The sequence below is a fragment of the Meriones unguiculatus genome, chromosome 17 (genome assembly GCF_030254825.1).
Source record: "Meriones unguiculatus strain TT.TT164.6M chromosome 17, Bangor_MerUng_6.1, whole genome shotgun sequence".
In the NCBI taxonomy this organism is placed as follows: Eukaryota; Metazoa; Chordata; class Mammalia; order Rodentia; family Muridae; genus Meriones; species Meriones unguiculatus.
The window spans coordinates 46,526,260-46,546,394 of NC_083364.1; the positions used below are offsets into that span (position 1 = coordinate 46,526,260).

General features: G+C 42.9%; 1 protein-coding gene across 28 annotated transcripts in view; it reads left to right on the top strand.

Moving 5' to 3' along the window:
* Zbtb20 (zinc finger and BTB domain containing 20) overlaps positions 1–20,135 on the top strand; it is a 789,314-nt gene that overhangs the window by 737,174 nt on the left and 32,005 nt on the right. For 23 of the 28 annotated variants that reach the window (XM_060370416.1, XM_060370411.1, XM_060370414.1 and 20 more), the window contains 2 exons: positions 4,802–4,965; positions 5,339–5,526. In XM_060370416.1, the coding sequence (XP_060226399.1) occupies positions 4,955–4,965; positions 5,339–5,526 (199 nt within the window). In that variant the 5' untranslated portion in view covers positions 4,802–4,954. Of the gene's footprint in view, positions 1–4,801; positions 4,966–5,338; positions 5,544–20,135 lie in introns of all 28 variants that reach the window. The other 5 variants (XM_060370433.1, XM_060370438.1, XM_060370436.1 and 2 more) reach the window with 2 other exon arrangements.

The window sequence follows — 20,135 nt, forward strand, 5'->3', positions numbered from 1 at the left end:
GTCGTGAAAGGATAAATTGTAAGGAGGCGTGATAAGCAAGAGTCCTGTAGGTTGCTTTCCATGAATAGACCATAGTGTTCTCGCTGATGGGCTGCTGCAGGCCAAATGCAGCTTGCTTGACCCTCACCTCCAAGGAACTCAGTGCAGCCACAGCAGTGACAAGCATGTGAACAGAAGAGATGAGGGTGCTATAATTCCTTCTTTATCCACTACAATTAGCCTCTGACCTAGATATTCAAAATATACTAAGATGTCTTACTTTTGCAGCTAACATGTCCACCACAGAACTAGTTTTTTTTTTTTTTTTTTTTTTTTTTTCAAAAAGCTCATTAGAAGCACCTGCTCCTGAGCCAGCATTGTGCTAAGCAAAGCCTGGCTCGTCTCCTTTATTCTTCACCACAGCCCACAACTGGAAGGCAGCGGTGTTCCCATTTTACAGATGGGGAAGATAAGGGCTCAGAGATGCAGAATAACCTGCCTTGGGCACATAATACTAACTGGTGGAGCTCAGTTTCTCTATGTCCCTTCCCCATGTCAGAGTGGTGAAGACTTTTAATTTTGGCCCCTCTCACCTCCCCAGACACTTTACAGTTGTGGAGGAGAGTAGGGAGATGGTTACCACTCCAAAAAGGCCGAGGAAGGCATCACTGATCTAAATTATCCTGATCCAACCACTGAGTAATTATTTATCAAAGGGAGGTTCTGACTAATTCTTTCCTATCCAACCAGGCTGATAAGCGGAAAGCTTGTTAATGTGCAGGAGAGGGTGGGAGCCCAGTGAAGGGAGAGAATTGGGGGAGAGAGATAGAAGAGAGCACTCGCCTCTCAACAGACCCTGGAGACTGATAAGAGCTCACACAGATGAAATATTTATTTTTCCATATGTTGCAGAAAGCACAGCCATAACTGTATGTGTGCAATATGTGCGAAGGAGTGTGAACTATATACATCCAACACCAGCGAGCTGCCTAATTTCCATGCATTAACATGCTTAATACCTACCAACGTATCCATATGTTTTAATGCATATTTCTTTGCACAAACAATATGGTCTAGTTAGGGAAGAGCCAACATCCTCCACAGCCTCACTCACTGCTATGTTTCAGCCCTAAACTTTCTGTCGGGGCCAGCAGAGGGAGAGTTAAAAAACAGAAGGTTCTGCTGGCTAGCTCAGCTGCCCTTCACCTTAAAACGCCTTCCTATTTCTTGAAGCAGCCTTTTTCTCATAACAAAAATGTTCACAGTGGGGAGATGAAAATGTTTTTGTTCTCTCTGGACAATTGGGACATGTTCAGTCAGAATGTCAGAGCTGACCGTTGAAAGGCGGGTGCCTGTGACCACACTCTCCCCCTCCCCCTTTCTTTCTTTCTTTTTTTTCTTTTTTTTTTTTTTTTTTTTCTCTCTTTTTTTGAATGCAGAGCTCCACCAGTGTGGCGGGAGGAAGTACACAATGATTGGCCTGTTTTTCTGTTCAAGTGCTCAGGGTACACCCAGTTTTGCTTTGCATATATTTACGAAACATCTGCCCTTTTCTTGTTCTGAAGTCTTTCTCCCTCACAGCCCCCTTTCCCCTTTCCCCCTCGGGTTCTTCTTTGTTGTTGTTGGCTTGTCTGACTTCTTCGTTGAAGTTTTCATTTTCCGGGTGAGGGACGACCCCATCAGAGTGTATAATTTTAAAAGGAGAGAGAGAGAGAGAGAGAGAGAGAGAGAGAGAGAGAGAGAGAGAGAGAGAGAGAGAGAGAGAGAGAGAGAGGAGAGAATACACAGCAGGCGGGGGAGAGAACAAACTTGAAAGAGACTGAGAGGCCAGAGAGAGCTTGGCAAACCAACCTTTGGCATGGTGACCAGGCGGAAGGTTCTGGTAGGAGTTTACTCGCTGAAATGCTGCCTAGAGTCAGCCAGTGTGCTGCTGCCCTCTACAGGTGCGAGGGGATAATGCAAGCTACATAGGCTTATACGGACGTGTCCTCAGATGTGCTGTGTTTATACAATCCTTTATACAAAGGCATTTATACAAAGAAGGCATTTTCAGTTAATTACAAGAGAGCCTCTTTCCTCCTTAATAAACCTCAAACTGCAAAAAAGAAAAGAAAAAGAAAGGGGGGTCATAGAACAGCACCTGTGCATGTCAGCCAGACTGGCATTATATGTTGATATTTCTTGACTTCAGAGAAAGGAGTCCCAAAGAATTGTGATGAAAGAGGCTGGGATGGGAGAGGAAATGCTCCGCCGGACATTGTGCAGTGCTTTTTCCTGTGAAGTTGGGGAACAGTCGATGGTGAAAGCATAAATAAAGTGCTATTAAGCAAATGAGGGAAGAGGAGCCAGGTAGGCTGTTTTTAAATATGTTTTACCTGCACAGCTGCATATAGTGCCCCTGTGCCATGGTCAGCCTCCAAAGGTGGACATAAGGTGGTACACGAACTAGTAGGCAGGTATCAAAATCTAATCAGGACAAGAAGCAAGGGCATAAGCTGGGCGATTTTTCCAGGGTTAGAGTCATTGGCTGGCTTGGCGGTGCACTGGCGGAAGAGAGCACCTTAATGCTCTGACTACATGTCTGAAACTAGCTCAGGCCTTGTCTCTAAGTCCTAGAGGTCATTTTCTTTTCTGCCATCACATGATAATGGTCATTGGTATTTTGTCCTTATATTTAGATGAATTGCAAGGACCAGCCACTCTTATTAAATATTATTTATATAATCAATGAAAAAGCAACCAATCCAGGTTGATTCCACTGCTGCATAAAAAACTAGGAAGCTGAATTGAGATTCAGACTGGGACTAGTCTCCAAATGTACTTGAATTTCAGCTCTGTTTAATTCCATCAGCAAATGCCTCTTAAATGGCTGTTGTGTCTAAGTTGCCCTGGTTCATAGTATAGTGTAGATTAGACAGTAAACTCTGGGAGGACAGGACCTCAGCCTGTGTGGCACATCACAGCCACACAGTATTTGTAAAACGAATGTGCGAATGAGGGGAGGAGCAGAAAGGCAGAATGAAAAACTGGATGAACACCAGAACTGTAACAACAACTAAGACATTCCACTTCCTACAGAAAGATTCTTCTCTCCTAGAAGTAATAAAACACACCTAACCATTATTGAAATAAGACTTAGTGAGTAAAGGAAGAAGAGTGCAGCTCCCGAGGAGTTTCAGAACACTATGGAGAAGAGTCATCCTGTCTGAAAGAGGGGAATCACAACAGTATAACATGCAGGCAGCGTTTAGTAAGTGTGAAGGGTACGTCTCATTTCATCAGGCAGAGATGAGAAAAGGCTATTCAAAGCAAGAACAGTACTGAGGAAAGGTGAAGAGCCAAGAATGTGCTTTCCAGAGCTCTGGAAATGATAAACGAACTCCAAGTGGCCAATATATGAGGCCCATGAGACAATGTAGGACAGATTAGAAAGAAAGAAAAAAAAACTGACCTCAAATGCCAGGCTAACGTGTTCCTGTGGGATTTAGTGAGTGGAAAGCAGCAGGACTAGGGTCATGGAGGATGGAGAGCAAGTTAGTGAACAGCTGTGCAGAAGAAAGTGATGAGGCAGCTGCCTGGAGAAGCAGCAGAGCGGTGAGGACTGCAGGGTAAGGTGGCCATTGGACAGAGAAAGGGGCGCAGTGCAGCTGGGGTCTCCAGCCCGACATCAGAGCACGCTGCTGGAAATAGACACCTCAGAGGAAGCACTGGTTCTCCCAGGAGAAACAAGGGCTGGGGAGGGGGAGTTTAACGTTAGAGACTTTCGTCTTGGATTCTTTCTTAATCTGAAAACCAGAAGAGCAGATTCTTGGGGGTCCTGGTAGGCACACGAGTTGAGGGTTAGCCCCAGAGTCACCCGTTCAGTAATGGACAAGACATTGTAGCTTGGTTCTATTATGTTGGCTTTCTCTACACTGAGAAATATATCTGAAAGCGCCTCCCCCCCCACACACTCTGATCTTTACCATGCTATTTCTGCCTCATGCCCTCTGAAGAAACAGATTTGATTTCACAACCTGTTGGACTAAAAACACAGCATACTAATCATAACACCATATTCTGCGAGGGCAGAGCTGACTACCCAGTACAACACATTTCAATAGGAAATATTCTGTATACAAGTCCAATGCCATGCTCATGGAAACAAGGAGGGCATGGAAACACAGCGACTTACAACAGATTATGTACCACACAGAATCTATCCAAAAAGAAAAAAGAAAGCCATGCTCCGTGGTTACATAGTGACAGAAAAAGACACAAAGCCACAGAAACTGGGGATGTGTTCAGGGAAAAACTCATCCCTTTTTGGGGGTCTGGGGTCCATGTGCTATAAATGCTGATTTGTTTAGTTACCACCAATTGCATTGTCATAGGGAAAGGAGTCCTGAGCTGACTGAAAGCTGAATTATTTCACACTCTGTTTCTGGCTAAATAACTACACCATCTTTCTACTCCCTATCAGCAGTCTCTTTCTCACAAGGCAAATACCAGTCATGTTCCTAAACTCCGGGAGCCTATACTAAACCAAAGAGCAAAGAGAATCTTAAGGCCAGGGTGAATAAAGAGGAGAGTGGCCAGCGCGTGTGGCACCTTCCCTCTTTGCCTCCTGGGACCAGCCGTCTTCTTAGTTGCTTTTCACTTCCTACTGCTCTACTTTCCTGCCATGGCCTCTTTCCTGCCACAGCCTGCAGACTGCGGGTGGGATTTGAAATTCTGTGTTGATTTCAAGGAAAACTAATGGTAACAGGAAACTTGAATACTCCAAGACTTAAAGGCAGAAGGAACCTGTAGGGCCTTCTAATCCAAGCCCTTTATTTTGCAGATGAGGAAACTGAAGCCCAGAGAGGTGAAGTGAGGTGCCCAAAGCCACACAGCAAGTTGCAGGCACAGCTAGTTCCGTAGCTCAAGTCTCCTGACTCCCAGTCCAGTGCTCTTCCCATTACTCCACGGGTCCTGACTCTAAGCTTCCTGACAAATGCTAGAACGGTAAACCTCCACTAGTATTTTTCCAGACCATGTTAAAACTCTTTAAGGGGGGAAAGGATGCTTTCTTGGATAATGTCAGCCATACGTAGCTCAAGCTGTCTGAAGTTCTGGGACAGGGTCTTTTTATACAGCCAGCAGAGTCCAAATGTGGTGCTGTTTGCTTGGCCCATATGCTTTCATGTGTTCCCAGTTAGGCCATTACTGGAGGGAAAAAAACAAGAATCAGCTTGTTTTAAAACAAGGGACATGCTGGACTCCCTCCCATCCCCCTTCAGAAAAAAAAAAAAAATCAAGTTATCTTTAACAGATTCTAAAAATGCCTTTTCCCAAATATGCAGTCAGTTCCTTCAAAGGGCCCTTTGTTTATTCTCAGGAAGAAACCCAAGACAGCTGAAAACCAGAAGGCATCTGAGGAGAATGAGATTACTCAGCCGGGTGGATCCAGCGCCAAGCCGGGCCTTCCCTGCCTGAACTTTGAAGCTGTTTTGTCTCCAGACCCAGCCCTCATCCACTCAACACATTCACTGACAAACTCTCACGCTCACACCGGGTCGTCTGATTGTGAGTACACCAGTGAGGTGATGTTGTCTTCCCAGTGCTTGGTGTGGTGCTTCTCCCCCACCCCCACCCCAGGGTTCTGGCTGTTTTCATTCAGAGCAAGCTGTTTGCATTTCGTCTCCCAAAGTAGCCAAAAGTAGCATGCCACCATTTTGAGCCAACCACCGTCTATATATTGTCAAAGCCAGAGTATATTTCAAAGCCAGGTAACCAGCCATTTGGCTTCAAAATGCTGATTAATTACATGGGCCTCATTCTCTTCCATGACATTAACTCACAAAAAGAAATGATATTGCTGCTCTCTGGTTGTTCTTGCTCTCAGTTATAGCACTTCGAGCGTTACTAAATGGAATAACCAAATATGGACCTCAGCAGGCCAGTGAGACTCAAGGAAACAGTCATTTCCAAATTACATAACCCAAGTCAGATTTGCATTAGTTATTGGAGTCTCATGTAGCTTGGCTGAATTTCGGTCTTTCCAGTTTTTAATTTATTTTGAAGTGGTTAAAGGATAGCATACATTTACAGAAGAGAAAAAGAATGGTTTCCAAGAATTCAAAAGCCACCCAGACTTTGCATAGCCAATAAGAATGCAGGTTAAAAATATTTTTTAATTAAAAAAACTGCCTACGGGCTAAATTTGGAAATGGGCACTTAATGAGAATCGTCACTATTGAAATCACTTCTTTGCTGTTTATTTTTGCCATCTTCTCACTAATCTACAAGTCACTTCTTAAATCCTATTTTAAGAAAGTTGATAAATCACGTTAGGAGGCTGTTTTTCGTTTCTCAAGTGTAACCCAGTACTTAAGAGAGGAACACATGTGTTGACAATACCAAACCGAAAAAGTATTCCTTTTAGCTGCAAGATTCCCAACAACTCTTATGAACTGATCTCTCCACAGGACGTCTGGTTACAGGCAGAGCTGGCATAATGGAATGAGTTAAATATACCAAGAAAGCTTTATTCCCCAAAAGGACTCCATTTATCCTGTTCCTCAAAGGCAAAATTAAAAAAAAAAAAAATCTCCATTAGGAAATGAGATTCCAAATCTCTTGCTGTTATTTTTCTTGCAGAACAAATGTAAAATACTACAAGGAGGACAAAGGGTGAGTGAGTCCAGGAGATTCCCTCCCCCACTCACTTTATCATCATAGCCTCTAGACAAGGGATGTGAGCTGGGGCAGGGTCTGGGCTGCAGCCACACTCCAACTGTCACTAGAAAATAGAAAATGAGCTCTAAGTCACTAAGACCCACATGATCCGTACAGTCAAACTAGCGGCTTCTATTTAGACATAGGGGACGGAAGCAGGGACTTTATTCCCTGGACCATCATCATAGTCACATCCTTGGACTTTCATGCCTGGAAGTCTCTGGCCTAATAGTAATTACAGGAAGAACTTGAAATAGCATGGCACTGTGCCCATAGACATGCGCACACTGCCCCTGCCTACCAGGAGGGCGGCCTTTCCCTTTGGTAAAAGGCCTGGAGCCTCAGTGTGCACACCTTCATCACCTGGCTTTCTGCCATACCCATGGGGAAGATTGCCTAGGATGGCCCTAGCCCAGAAATCTGGTACCACCAAGCAAATGTTTTACTGAGTAGACAAAGCATCGTGCTTCCTGTACAGTGCAGTAGGCATCCACCGGCCAGGCCTTACTTGCCCTACTTGCCTGGCATATGGAGACGGAACAGCAGGTCAGGGTTGTCACTGCAGACCCTTTGGAAGCCAGCAGAGCAGAGCTCAATGGGATGTCTGAATGCAGTTGGAAGGAGACCCAACTGGGAGGAGAAACCTAATCTCCAGCTGTCTAGAAAGTCACTTTGATTTTGCCATTAAGATGTGTAAGTGTCTGCACCAACCTGTTGTTGAAATTGGTTATACTTCTCTCCAAACATATTTGGATTGTAGTTTGTCCTGATTTGAGCCTACACTTAGGGGAAAATTGTTTTTAGGAAAGATTCACAGAAATCTGTCCATTTGGAGGTTGCTTGAGAGAAGACAGGAAAGGAGTTTATTTTAAGCTGTTAAATTTTTTGGATGCTCTTCTTGCATTCAAGACGATTTTTTTTTTCTTTCAAATGTCATTCTTACCATAGATTAATTTAAAAGCCTAATTTCTTTAAGGTAAAATATTCAGTTCCTATTTAGAATGAACAGATTTGGGGCATTTAAAAATAGTGCCCTTGACTTGTTAGTCTCTTTAACTCCAGGAGCATTCTACCAGTATGTGGTATTCCAGGCTTTCACGAGTACTTGAATTTTCATGGCACCTTTTTATTTTGTCGTGTGCTTAGCAAAATTATTCTTAGTCATGACTTAATGCCCACTTCCTGTCCATCAGCATGCTTCTTCCCAGTTTACAGATGCGCGAACTGAGAAAACGGACATCTAACATAAGAGGGACTTGCCTACAGCCCACTCACGTGGGTGCTGACGAGCGTTTCTGAATTTGCTCTCATTCTGGGCATCCAGAAATCTGCTCCAAACACAAAGATGACATTCCTGCCTATAGACAGGTGTTTTGGAGGTGTGGGTCTACTCATAATGGTGGTTCCACAAACACACTAGATAAGCCATCCACACAGACAAGAGGTGAGCTCTGCTCTAGCTAGGAAAGGTGTCAAGACACAGTGCTTGAATGTACAGTGTGGAGATGATTCCTTAAATGATAGTAATGACGTATTGGCAGTGTAACCTGCTGTGCACTTGCCCTGGCGGCCCACATCTGTGATCCCAGCACTCAGGAGGCAGAGGCAGGCAGACACCTGTGAGTTCAGTGCCAGCCAAGGCTACACAGAGAAACCCATCTCGGGGGGCGGGGGGAAGAAAAAAAGAAAAAAAAGCATAAGTAGTTTTTTTGAGACGATACTGTTATCTTGCCACAGAAATGCATGCTGTTTGGTCATGCACTCCCCAGCACAATTTACTCTCCGCAGTAGTCTACCGTTTCCACGGAGCTTGTCACCTCTCCACCATTTCTGAAAGCTTAATGGCAAACAAATTCCGATGATGATAATAGAAGGCATTAAAATGAATTTGGAACTAGAAAGGGTGCAAGAACCCTAGGTGTTTGACAGAGCAGTTAACCCACCAAACAGGCTGAGTGTGCACTGAGCCAAGATCTAGCTCCCTTCGAGTACTTAAACAGGGTGAATGGAGTCAGTAGAGCAGACGAAGCCCTCCATATGAAAAGCCTGTCCTGACAACTATCAAGCTGTAGCACATCACAGTCATACTCATGTGATAGACGAAACCAGAATTTTTGCTTGCATATTCCTTCCATTTGCCCCCACACACACACCACGAAGGCTCCCGTGGAAGGGGGAAGTGCTTCTCCCTTTGGCGGCTCTCCCTGTGTCTGCTGTAGATCTGCATTAGTTTCTTTTGTTGGAAGCTCACATCCGTGGTCACTTACCTTCCAGTGTTTTTGTGCTGGACTCGTCAGACTGTCTGGCTTTAGTGCCCTTGCCAAGATGCATTAACAGTTTTTATTTATTTTTAATTTAACCTTTACAGATTAGCAAACTGTTGTGTGGGTGGGTTTAAGTTTAGCTGTGTAGGTAGCATGGTGCTGCTGGGGCTGCCTGCTGTCGAGGAGACTGTGGGTTCTTCCTTTCCCGTCTCCTGCCAGCTATCCTCACTCTCTCCCCTTTTTCTGTCTGTCTCTCTCTGTCTCTTTCTCTGTCTATCTCTCTCAACTCTTTCCTTCACTCATCCAAGGCCCTGTGATTAAATTTTTAGTACACTTGGATCATTTTGAACTTTTAAGCAATTTCTGAGAGAACAAAACAAAGAGGATTTTTATGGCAAACTCCATTAATGCCACATTAAGGCTGACATTTTAATTACCCCCAAGTCAGGAAATGCAAAGTTCAGGTTCCCACAGCAACAGAAACTGTCCCCTTGAGTGCCGAGTGCAGCATCACAGCAGATTCTTTCATTCCGTGGTTACACAACAGCAGCATGAGGACATTGTTTTTAGCCACGTATATGGAAAGGAGCAGGCTTTATCCTCTGTGTCTGTCCTCTAACTGCAGAGGAGGACATGAGCCTTTAGCACCCCTCCTCAAACCATCTCTCTGTGTTAGCCTGTAACGGAAGACATCCTCTCCATGTGCACACAGACAGGATTAAAGTTGCTGTGGGGACATTAACTCTGGTTTCCGGACTTCCGTGCCAGTCACATTTAAACCATAATGTTGTAATTTTTGGCATGTAATAAATGTGCATTTCATGTACACAGACAGAAAGAAGCATAAAATGTATTTTAAAGAGCAATTAATTACTAACTTTGTGATTAAAAAACATTTGGTGCATGTTCCTTCCCATTTAGCATCAGCTGCTGGTCTTAGCCAGGCCTAATAGATGACATACTGTGTCCCATCCTGGATCTCAGATGTACTTACTGTATGTTCCTGTTCTTCTAGATAATTAATTCCTTAGTAACGCTGTAGGGGGAAAACAAAATGGAAGGAATATGCAAGCATGTAAATAGGGTAAGGGAGACTTTGAAGGAAATGATTCATTTCTGCAAATAAACCTCTGAGTGCCTGATAAAAAGCCAGAAATCTGCTAAGTGGGTGTAGACAAAGGTTTCTGGCCACCTTGGAGCATCTGGTCCTAGGTCTTAAGAACAACTTGAAAGCAGATTTTCCCCCCATGAATTCCAGGCTTGCCCAGTGGAGGAGTGACTTTCCTAACTCTTCAGGCTTCAGAATTTAAAGATTATTTTATTCTCTAATGACTGGAGTTTATTTTCAAACTGGGAGTGGGAGGGTTGTAAGGAATTCAGGTAAAAGGCAGGCTTTGCAAAAGAACCCCTCACTTAGCGAATAGTGTTTTCTTCCTCTATATTTTAATCTGGTTGACCCATTTGTGTTAGAGAAGGGCATGTCTCAAAATAACTGAACAGGTTTGTAAGTAAAAGGAATCATTTGCAATATGCGTGGCGTAGCATTTGAAAACGCAAGTGCTTGGGTGTGTAATGAAAATTAGGAGATACAAAAAGTGCGCCGGGAAAGTGTGCAAACCCCAGCACAGCCTTCAGGGGCCACAGTCACTGAGTCTCCCGCTGTTTGCTCATTCTTCCCTGCCATGCATTCCCTTTTGCTCAGTTTGGTTGCATATGGTACTTAACCTTTAAGAAAGAAACTTCCAGTTTTCCAGGGCCCTGAGTTGCTGTGCCTGGGCTGTCTCTAAGTGTGAATGTATGTCTATGTGAGTGAAAACTGCTCAAGCAAGTTTGAAGGTCTCTGGCAATTCTGACTGCGTGTTCAGAAATTTTTCAATCGGAAAGCTGATTCAGTATAAAACCTTCCAAACACTTCCTGAGGCACCTGTTCACATGGAAAGATTGGATTTCTGTTGGAGGTGCTCAGAAGGCAGTGTTTGTAACTGAAGATCTCTGTTTGGTGTGCCAAAAAAATGAAAAACATTTTGGCCCCAAAAAAACCCTGTAAATGTTCAAAATGTATAATCAAACAAAGACTTCATTTGGATTCCGATGCGTGTATCTCAGCAGATGTGTCTAAACTAACTGGAATCCCACAGGGGCAGCTGAACTGGATTTTGGTATGTCTTGATAACTGAAAGAGTTATTCTTAGACTTTGGAAGGACAAAAATGGTCCATCTGTGAAGAACCGTAATAGAGACATGGCAAAAACAGCATCTCTGAAAGAGTTATTTATGGAATTTAGGACAAGTTGGACAATCCTGAAAACATTTTGGGGTCACACTAATTTGAAGGAGAAATGCAGCCAAAATGGGATGAGGGGTAACAACCACAGATAGTCACTCTCCTACGGCCTGGATAATTAATCTTCTAATAAATTATGTATCAATTAAGTAGTAAATGGGGCATCTGTACTGTGACTAGGTGCTGTGGCTGCCTCCAGAGTGCCCGAGTACTGTGAGCAACTGAGTGCTTATCTCCTTTTCATTCCTAACAGGGTAAACTGGTTTTCTGCCATTCCATTAACCAAATACATGTGGATTTTGTTTCTTTAAAAGAGTCTTTCCTTTTTTAAGAAGTCACCCTTCTACCTCTGAGCTGGTTAACATATGCTGTTTTTGGAATTAGTTTTATTGCCTTTTTACCCTCTTATTCAGAGATTTTCATGCTGAGCTGAGTGCAGCACTTACACATTAGAAGGCCAGTTGGGTTGGTTCATTTTGTTTTTGTGGGTTTTTTTTTTTTCTTTTTTTCTTGCTTTGATTTTGTAGAGTTTGTATTTATTGTACTTAAGGTCATACTTTTTTCATCTTAATTACATCCCTGTAGTCTCTTTTCTTCCATTCACCGAATGTGGCGCCTGTTCCAAGTCTGCTTCTGAGAGAACTGACTGTGCAGAGCAGACTGGGGGCTCAGTCGGTTGACTGTTCTGGAGGCAGAGGGCCTCAGGCCAGGTGATATGCAGGCTGTGGTCTCCCAAGCTGCGGTCCAGTGCCTGGAGATGTAGACTCTTATAAAGAAGAGCAGATACCATCATAAAGGACTGCCCCACAGAGTGGTTGAAAGTGCATCCTCTGAACCATGATCCTCATCATCCATTTAGTCACTTGGTATATGTATGTGTCCATGTGTAGCTTTCCTGAGTTCTGTGTGTATCCAAAGGTGAAAACAAACAGAGCTTGCCACCAACCATCTTAAAAGTTAGTCTGTGTCTACAAATCACCTTTCTCCTGTAATTAACAATGGTTATGAAATGCACTGTAATTTATTAACATCTAGTTAAGTTTATTGAAGAGATTCCAATTGACCTCTTTTGAAAGGTTAATATAATTTCATTGAATGTGAGGCATTTACATTAGGGTAAAGTATGATGAGTTTGCCCCTAGTTTAAAACTTTAAAATCCTCAGGAAGGGATTTTTTTATAATTAATTTATTTTTTATTAATTAGAGTTTATTCACTTTGTATCCCAACTATAGCCTACTTTCTCATCCCTTCCCAATCTTACCCTCAATCCCTCATTCCCTCCCAACCCCACCCTTAATCCCTCATCTCCTTCCATGCCCCTCCCCAAATCCACTGAGAGGGGAGGTCCTCCTTCCTTTCTCAGGAAGGGATTTTTAGGAAATTATTACCATCAAACTCTGCCCAGAGAAGGTCTAATTCAGCAGCCAGTATATGGCACATACAGGGATGGGAGGGGCCAACCAGAGAAAGGTGAGAGACATTGTCAGTAGTTCACACTTTTGGAAGCCTAAAGGGACCTCGTGATAGGAGGGAGGCCAGGGAAGCTAGACTCAAAAGACTGAGTAAGATGAGAGTAAAAAACTCCAAGAGACAACTGGTAGGTATGAGAAGGGGGAAATTATCAAAGATAACACCAACAAGATCTCAAAAACATTAGACTGAGGCATCTGGTACTAGTGGAACAGACCTACAATCCTAGCCACTCAGGAAGCTACTGTAGGAAGATCAAAAGTTCAAGACCTTTCTGGGCAACAAAATAAGGTCAGAGTCAGTCTGGTCATCTGATCAAGTCTCTTTCTCAAAAAACAAATGGAAATCCAAGCAAGCAAGCAAACAGCAGAAGGAAAGAAACACTACTAAAGACATAGCTCAATGTTGGAGGGTTTGTATAGCATACACAAGGCACTAGGTTCAATCGCTTGCAAGGGGAGGGACAGATTTCAGAGAATAGAATAGAGTTGATTTCATACAGTACAAAACATAAAACATGAGACAATCCCAGTGGAAACAGAACGGTGAGTTACAAATTGGGTCCTAGATTATAGAAGAAATATTTGAAATTAGGGGTTGGAAACTTTTTGGCCAAGAGGCCATAATTTATGCCGTAATACAGGAGTAAACTTCAAAGAAGACTTTCTTGAAAGAAAAAAGGGGAAATAGAACCTGGGGAATGTTTACAATGAGTGATAAGAGAACAAAGAATCTTCAAAGGAGAAAAAAAAAGATCTGAGAGATAAGAGGAAGCCAGAAGAGTGAGGAGATTATCAAGGAGGGGATGGGTCAGCTACAGACAGCATGGAAGCAGAGAACTGGGCAAAGGTCATATCAGGCCTTGTGCCTACGACCTCAGAGTAGTTGTCCTGAAATCAAAAGCAGGTCTCTCTCTCTCTCTCTCTCTCTCTCTCTCTCTCTCTCTCTCTCACACACACACACACACACACACACACATACAGAGCAGTTCAGGGACAAACAAAATAAATGCAGCATTTGCAAACAGCTTTTTTAAAGAGGTTTAATGATTTAAAGGATGCTGAGTAATTCAAAGGTTGGATCATGAGTATTCTTAAGATGCCAAAAGGGTGTCCAAAAGCCCTTTTAGAAACGAAGGAAACACACACACACACACACACACACACACACACACACACACACACAAAGGAAGACTCCGTAAGCACGCACAGGGAGAGGGAATTAGATCCCATCCATAGGACAATGTAGACGTGAAGACTGAAAGGAAAGGAACCTGAAGGCACTGCCCAGCCCGTGATTCAGTAATCCCACCTGCTCTTTCCCCGCCATTTTCTTTTCCTTGTTTTCATTAATGAAAACAAATGTTTTATAAGAATCATTGATGTCTTCTATAGAAGGCTTTCACCAAAACCCAGTTCATCTGAACATTAGCTGAGGATACCAGGTATCAGATACTTGGAGTATTTAAATATTCTAACAGATTTTAAACCAGTTATTTGAAGCATAATCCTATAAAGTGCCAAGTTCTGTGAATTCCTCTCCTGACAGAGTCCACTCAAATAGCCGTATAGTGACCTGTAGCAGCATACCCCCTTCCATATCAAACATCATGAGGCATCCTCAGCTTCATTATTTGGGGCAAGGAGGTTTAAACCTGGTCACTTAGAGTATTTGCTTTCTTTAATTACTAAAAAAACATTCCAAAAGCCATGGCCATCTGGACATACATTATCTGACATTGATTCTACTCTAAGGGTATTACTTTGTTCTGCTATTAAAAGATCTGCAAAACTAAATGAAAAGTATTTTGTCATCACTGGAAATTATCTAAACAATCACATGAAAGATTCTTGATCATTCTTCACAATTGCACAAGGCACAATGACTTCATACTTGATGGTAAATTGGCTGTAAGAAAGTTTTCCTTTCTTCCTGAATTGTAGAAGCCCCCTCCTACTTTATCTAGCCCCAGCCATCTCAGCGTGATTCTTGCTTTCACCTTTGTAAGAACACCTGGTAAAATACCACATAAGGAATTTCAGATATGATTACCAAACTGACTTTCCTATGTAATCACTTGCTGTTTGTACTTTCTCCTATCCGGGCCAGGCATTCTATGGAAAGGAGGTAGTGGAATGAACAGAAGTCTTTTATATGCAAGATGTTGAACATAACTGTCTAATGACTGAGCTGAAACCCTTAAAGAAAAGAATGCCTGCATTTTCCTGAGGAGATCTCCAGGGTCTGGCTATGTTGCCAACTTTGAGAAAGGCTCCAGAAATCCAGTCTTTCCCTTTTTACTGCTGACCTTTAGGTTTCATAACACAGATAGGAACCTGGGACTGCTCAGCAAATTGAGTAACCCTACCTAAAGATACTAAGAGATGGGGCTGGAGATGTGGGTCCTCAGGTAAGAGCATTTGCTGCTCTTTTAGAGGACCAGAATTCTGTTCCCAGCACCCAAATTGGGTAGCTCACAAACTCCTGTAATTTCAGCTCCAGTGGATCACCTCATTTGGCATCCATAAGCTCTGAAATGGACACACAAGTGCATGCACGGTAAAGAAATAAACGATTTTTTTTAAAAGATCATTGAGTGATACTCTCAAGCAGGCCTGCCTCCTAGAGAGTAATACAAAGCAGACTATATAGGAAGAAGATATTTCTGGCCCTGCTCCACTTTAGAGCAAATGTTTGAGCCAGAGGCCTTAGACTCCACTGGTTCCTGGAAGCAAGACCCACTCAGGTCTGTGAGCTCCCCGAGGAGAGAATGCATGCACCTATTCAATGTTTGTTTGAACACAGTTAAAGCTTTCATGGGATTGGGGTCAGCGAGTTCAAAGAAGGAATGACTGGCATCACCAGTCCATGTCCCAGTCAATGTCTGTCTCCCAGAGTAAGCTAGATGGAAGGAGAAGTCCACGGAACATCTAGATCCAGCAGGACTCTTGATGAGGGCAGGGCAGGTGTGATAGCAGACTCTGCAGAAGTGGTCCTCAGCCTCCCTGACCCTGCAGCCCTTTAATACAGCCCCTCATGTTGTGGTGACCCCAAACACAGAATTACTTTAGCTGCTTCTTCATAACTGTAATTTTGCTTCTGTTATGAATCGTAATGCAAATATCTGATATCTGAACTCCAAAGGGGTGGTGATCCACAGGTTGAGCTATTTTTTGGATTTGTTGTTCGTGGGCTAAGATTTTGCTCATGTGTTGTTCAGGAAATGTTTTCTCACTCCCATGGTCTGGTTATACAAGAACTTTAGTTGATGAATGCAGTTTACATGCTTTTAATTACCGTTTTCTGATTCTCTTTTCTTATATGCGTAGCATCTGTTCCATAGTTTATTGTAAAGAAAGATCAGGTAAAACGCTGTTTGTAAAGCTCCCAAAGCAGAATCAGCACCAGATAAATAGTAAATCTTCAGTGGCTTTGACCATCAACGAATAGCTCCTCTTCCTCCTCTTCCTCCTCTTCCTCCTCTTCCTCCTCCTCCTCCTCTTACTCCTCCTCCTCCTCTTCATCTTCATTGTCTTCTTCAATTATTTCTATCTTTATTTTTTTTGACACAGGCTCTCATAGCCCAGGCTAGCCTTGAACCTGGAATCTTTCTGCCTGCTCCTGTGGAGTGTGAGGATTACAAACAGGTGCTACCATGCTTAGTGTCAGTTTAGATGTTTTAAATTATAAAGAAAATGTGGGCTTGAATGAAAGCGGTTTAAATGACAGTTGTACAGTTGTGTGAGGGCCCATACTTCCCGAGAATCACCAAAACTGAAAAACCTCAGTCTGTAGGAGAAGAAGGCCTGCCAGTGCCCTCTTCTTGGCCCTTCTGGATTCAGGCCTTTGTGGATCAGGAAGACCCTCCACTGATTTTGGGGGGTTTAGGCCTTTTTTTTTCTTTTTTAATTTCTCCATTTGTTGATTTACTTTACTAAAATTGAAAGAAAAAGAGGACTAATAAGCATCCAGTCTGTGTCAAATGCACTGTCATGACATTCTTATAGAACAACACAGTTCACAGATAAGGAGATCGTCTGCTGCTCAGAAAAGTTTAAAACAAAAACTTTCTGAATGCTTTCTTGGTGTGAGTCAGCTTTAGAACTATAATCCCATAGTGTTGAATGATAGCACTATCCCACTGTCCGACAGAGTCCATTTGCTCACCTGCATTCTAACCAGAGGGAGATTGTCAGGTGATGGAGACAGGAATGGAGTGGTTTACTTTCTCCCTCAGGTGTCAAACCTGTGCATGCCCATGTAAGCTCTCCATGTCCAAATACATGAAGAGAACAGAAATCAGACCTTACAACAGGCAGACCATTGTTTCATATGTCAGCCTTTTGGAAAAGAGAAATGCAAGCGAAAAACAAAAACAAAAAAAAAGACAGTCTTCAGATAATACAAAATCAAAATCAGGTACACTGTGATGGAGAAGAGGATTACACTCAGTTACCTGGCCCCGCTACTGTCTTCATTTCTGAAGCAGTTTGCAGTAGTTGAGAGGAAAATAAAACCTGAAGAAGAAACTCAGTTAGGCTTGTTGACTTTGTCCCCCCTTCCTGACCTATGGTACCCACACAGTTTTGGGCAATATGATGTGGAGATGGTTTTAGACATTGCCTCTTTTGCTTCCTGGGTGTTTCTGCCGCCTGGTGTAGAATTGCAAGGACACACATGGAGGAACTTGATCTTCGAGTCTTCCAGTAATAGCTGCAGATTGAAAACCAAAGCAGATTATGTGCAAGTCTGTATACATCCCAACTCAGAGCTTTAAAACGATAACTTACTGAGTCATGATTTCTGCATCTTGCATGCAGAATTTCTTAAATCACATGTTGATGGCTAATCAGCAGAATCCAAAGACGCAAATTAGATGGTACAATATTTACGGAGAAAATATATGTGTAGCTCACAAAGTAACGACCCTCGCAGCTACCGTCCCACCCAAGGGGAAATAACAGCGACGCGAGCTCTCAACAGTGGAGCCGAGAAGGGAGTCAGCCCAACAGCAGAAGGAGCCTGAAGGGAGAGTTTGTTGTTAGCAGTCCATACCCTCAGTAAGAGTCTCTGAAGATTTAGAAGCAGTACTCTGCAAAGTGAACTATTCCTGTTACTCAAATAACATTGCCAGCGTATATATATAAATAAATATGGATCTATATACATGTGTGTCAGATAATATTTGATATTTATAATATATAATTAATATCTAATATAATTTTAATATAATATCCAAATAATTTTTAAAAGTATCTATATACTTACATGTATATACTGAATTTTAGTCATTTTCACACATGCACACCCATTACTTTCTTATCTATTTCCCTCTCCCACTGAAACCTTTCAATCTGAGCAATTCCCCTACCTTCATTAATGTCATGTGTGTATGCTTGTAACTCAGAGAGTTTAGTGAGGGTTGTTTGCATGAGCATTGGTGACAGGTTATGTCATGGAACCCTCCCCAGTCAGCATTCAATGTCAGTAGTTCTTCAGGATATTATGGGGTCTCTTGAGCCCCTCCCCCTACCATGAAGAAATGTTGAGGAGCCCAATCTTGTACAGGACTTATGTGGATAACTAAAGTTGTAGTGAGTTCATGAATGCAATGACCATATCAGGTCTAGAATACCCATTTTGCAGCATTCCTTCTATCCTCTGGTTTGCCCCTTTCACGACATTCTCTGAGTGTTGGAGGGGGCAGTAGATGTCCCATTTAAGGCTAAGTGCTCTTGACAAAGTTTACTATACCAGGCATGATTCTCTCCTGTGGGGCAGGCCTCAAATCCAATGAGAAAGAGGTTGGTTACAGCCATAAAATCCATGCTCTGGCAGCTTAAGAAATATTACATATGTTTACATGTATGTGTGTATGTGTGTGTGCGTGCACTTGTGGTGGAGGTGGAGTGGGTGCACACACATGCCATGTGTATGGAGGCCAGAGAAAAACTTCCTGATTCTTTCCTCTGCCATTTGGGTCCATGGATTAAATTCAGGTCATCAAGCTGAGTAGCAATTATCTTTTTACTAAGCCATCTCAAATGCTTCTCTACCAGCTTTTGTAACTTCTTTATTAATTTATTTTTTATTTATCCATACATTCATTTTTTGGGAATCAGACCCAGTGTTCATACTTACGAGGCAATTGCTGTACCACTGAGTCATCAGCCCCAGCTGACGTGTAGAATGCTTATGTTATCCAGAAAGAAGTCCCCAGTGCAGAACTCTGGTCTCCTGCACTGCTGAATCTCTAGGATCCAGTAAAGTGCTCAGCCATAGTAGGTGCTCACAAGTGTCTGCAGAATGGAGAACTGGGGGAAGTGGGAAAGCTCAGGGGAACTGTATTACTGAACATGCTGCAGGACTATAAAACCAAATTGAGTTTTTCCACTCAGCAGATCTACATGACAAAGTGCAAAGCAGATACCCTTAGGTTAGTATGCTGGGAAAACAGAGCGATTTCTCTTGGGTGTTGACTGCTACATGTTTTGATTTTTAATAGCAATATGACAGGGTTATGGTCAGCTTTGTAATATAATCTGGTGCCTGTTTTTTCATAGATATAATGGAAATAGATACTTCTTTTCAAGATGCTCAAACAGATGATTAGGTGAAAGCTCTACAAAACCTTGAAATAATGAAAAGGAAAGCTTTCCCCACTTCCACCTTCTATTACTGTCACATGGTATACATTTTTCTGTAGCCCCAACCATGCTTTCTTGTTTCATCATCTTCCCAGGTCCAGTCTTTGCCTGGGGAATACAGCATGTGGCTGTTAGTATAGCAAGGAGACAGCTCTTGAGAAATCCAGCCCCCACACACAGTGCTCCCAAGCTCCTCCCCTGGGAATGGCATGATTTGATCAGCAGCAGGCAGAGCTGGCCCAGGGAAATAAGAGCCTGGCATAGAATCTTAGGGCCCTCCTGCTGGAGGGGCCCTCAAGAGAGTTGCTTCACACCCACCCTCCTTCAACTGGCTGGACAGTAGAAAGATGTGTAGGAAAACTAATTCCTGGATGAATTAATAGAGGATTAAGTGAATGAGAGATGAGTTTGCTGCTCCATAATTCTCTACCACCCCACTTGAATAGAAAGGCTAACTTTGAAGCCACTCTGTTCTCCATGGCATGATTTTGTATACACTCAGCTCTGGAATATGGTTGCCATCTGCTGCCAGTACATAAGACTGCGGAAGTACTGGGGTGGGCTGGGAGGCTGGGAAGAAAGAAAAGAGACACTTAAAATGAGCTAATGATCTCCTTTGTGTTGGAGTCTAGGTTTCAGAACATCAGTCCCGTACTTTAAGAACAAAACACCAGTGTGTCTTGGGCCACACCAGGCGCCGGCACATCAGATAAGGCCTGTGCTGTGTAGTGTTCAGCTGCTGAGCCTCAAGAAGCTCTGAAAGTGAAATTAGAGGAGCAAACCAAGGAAG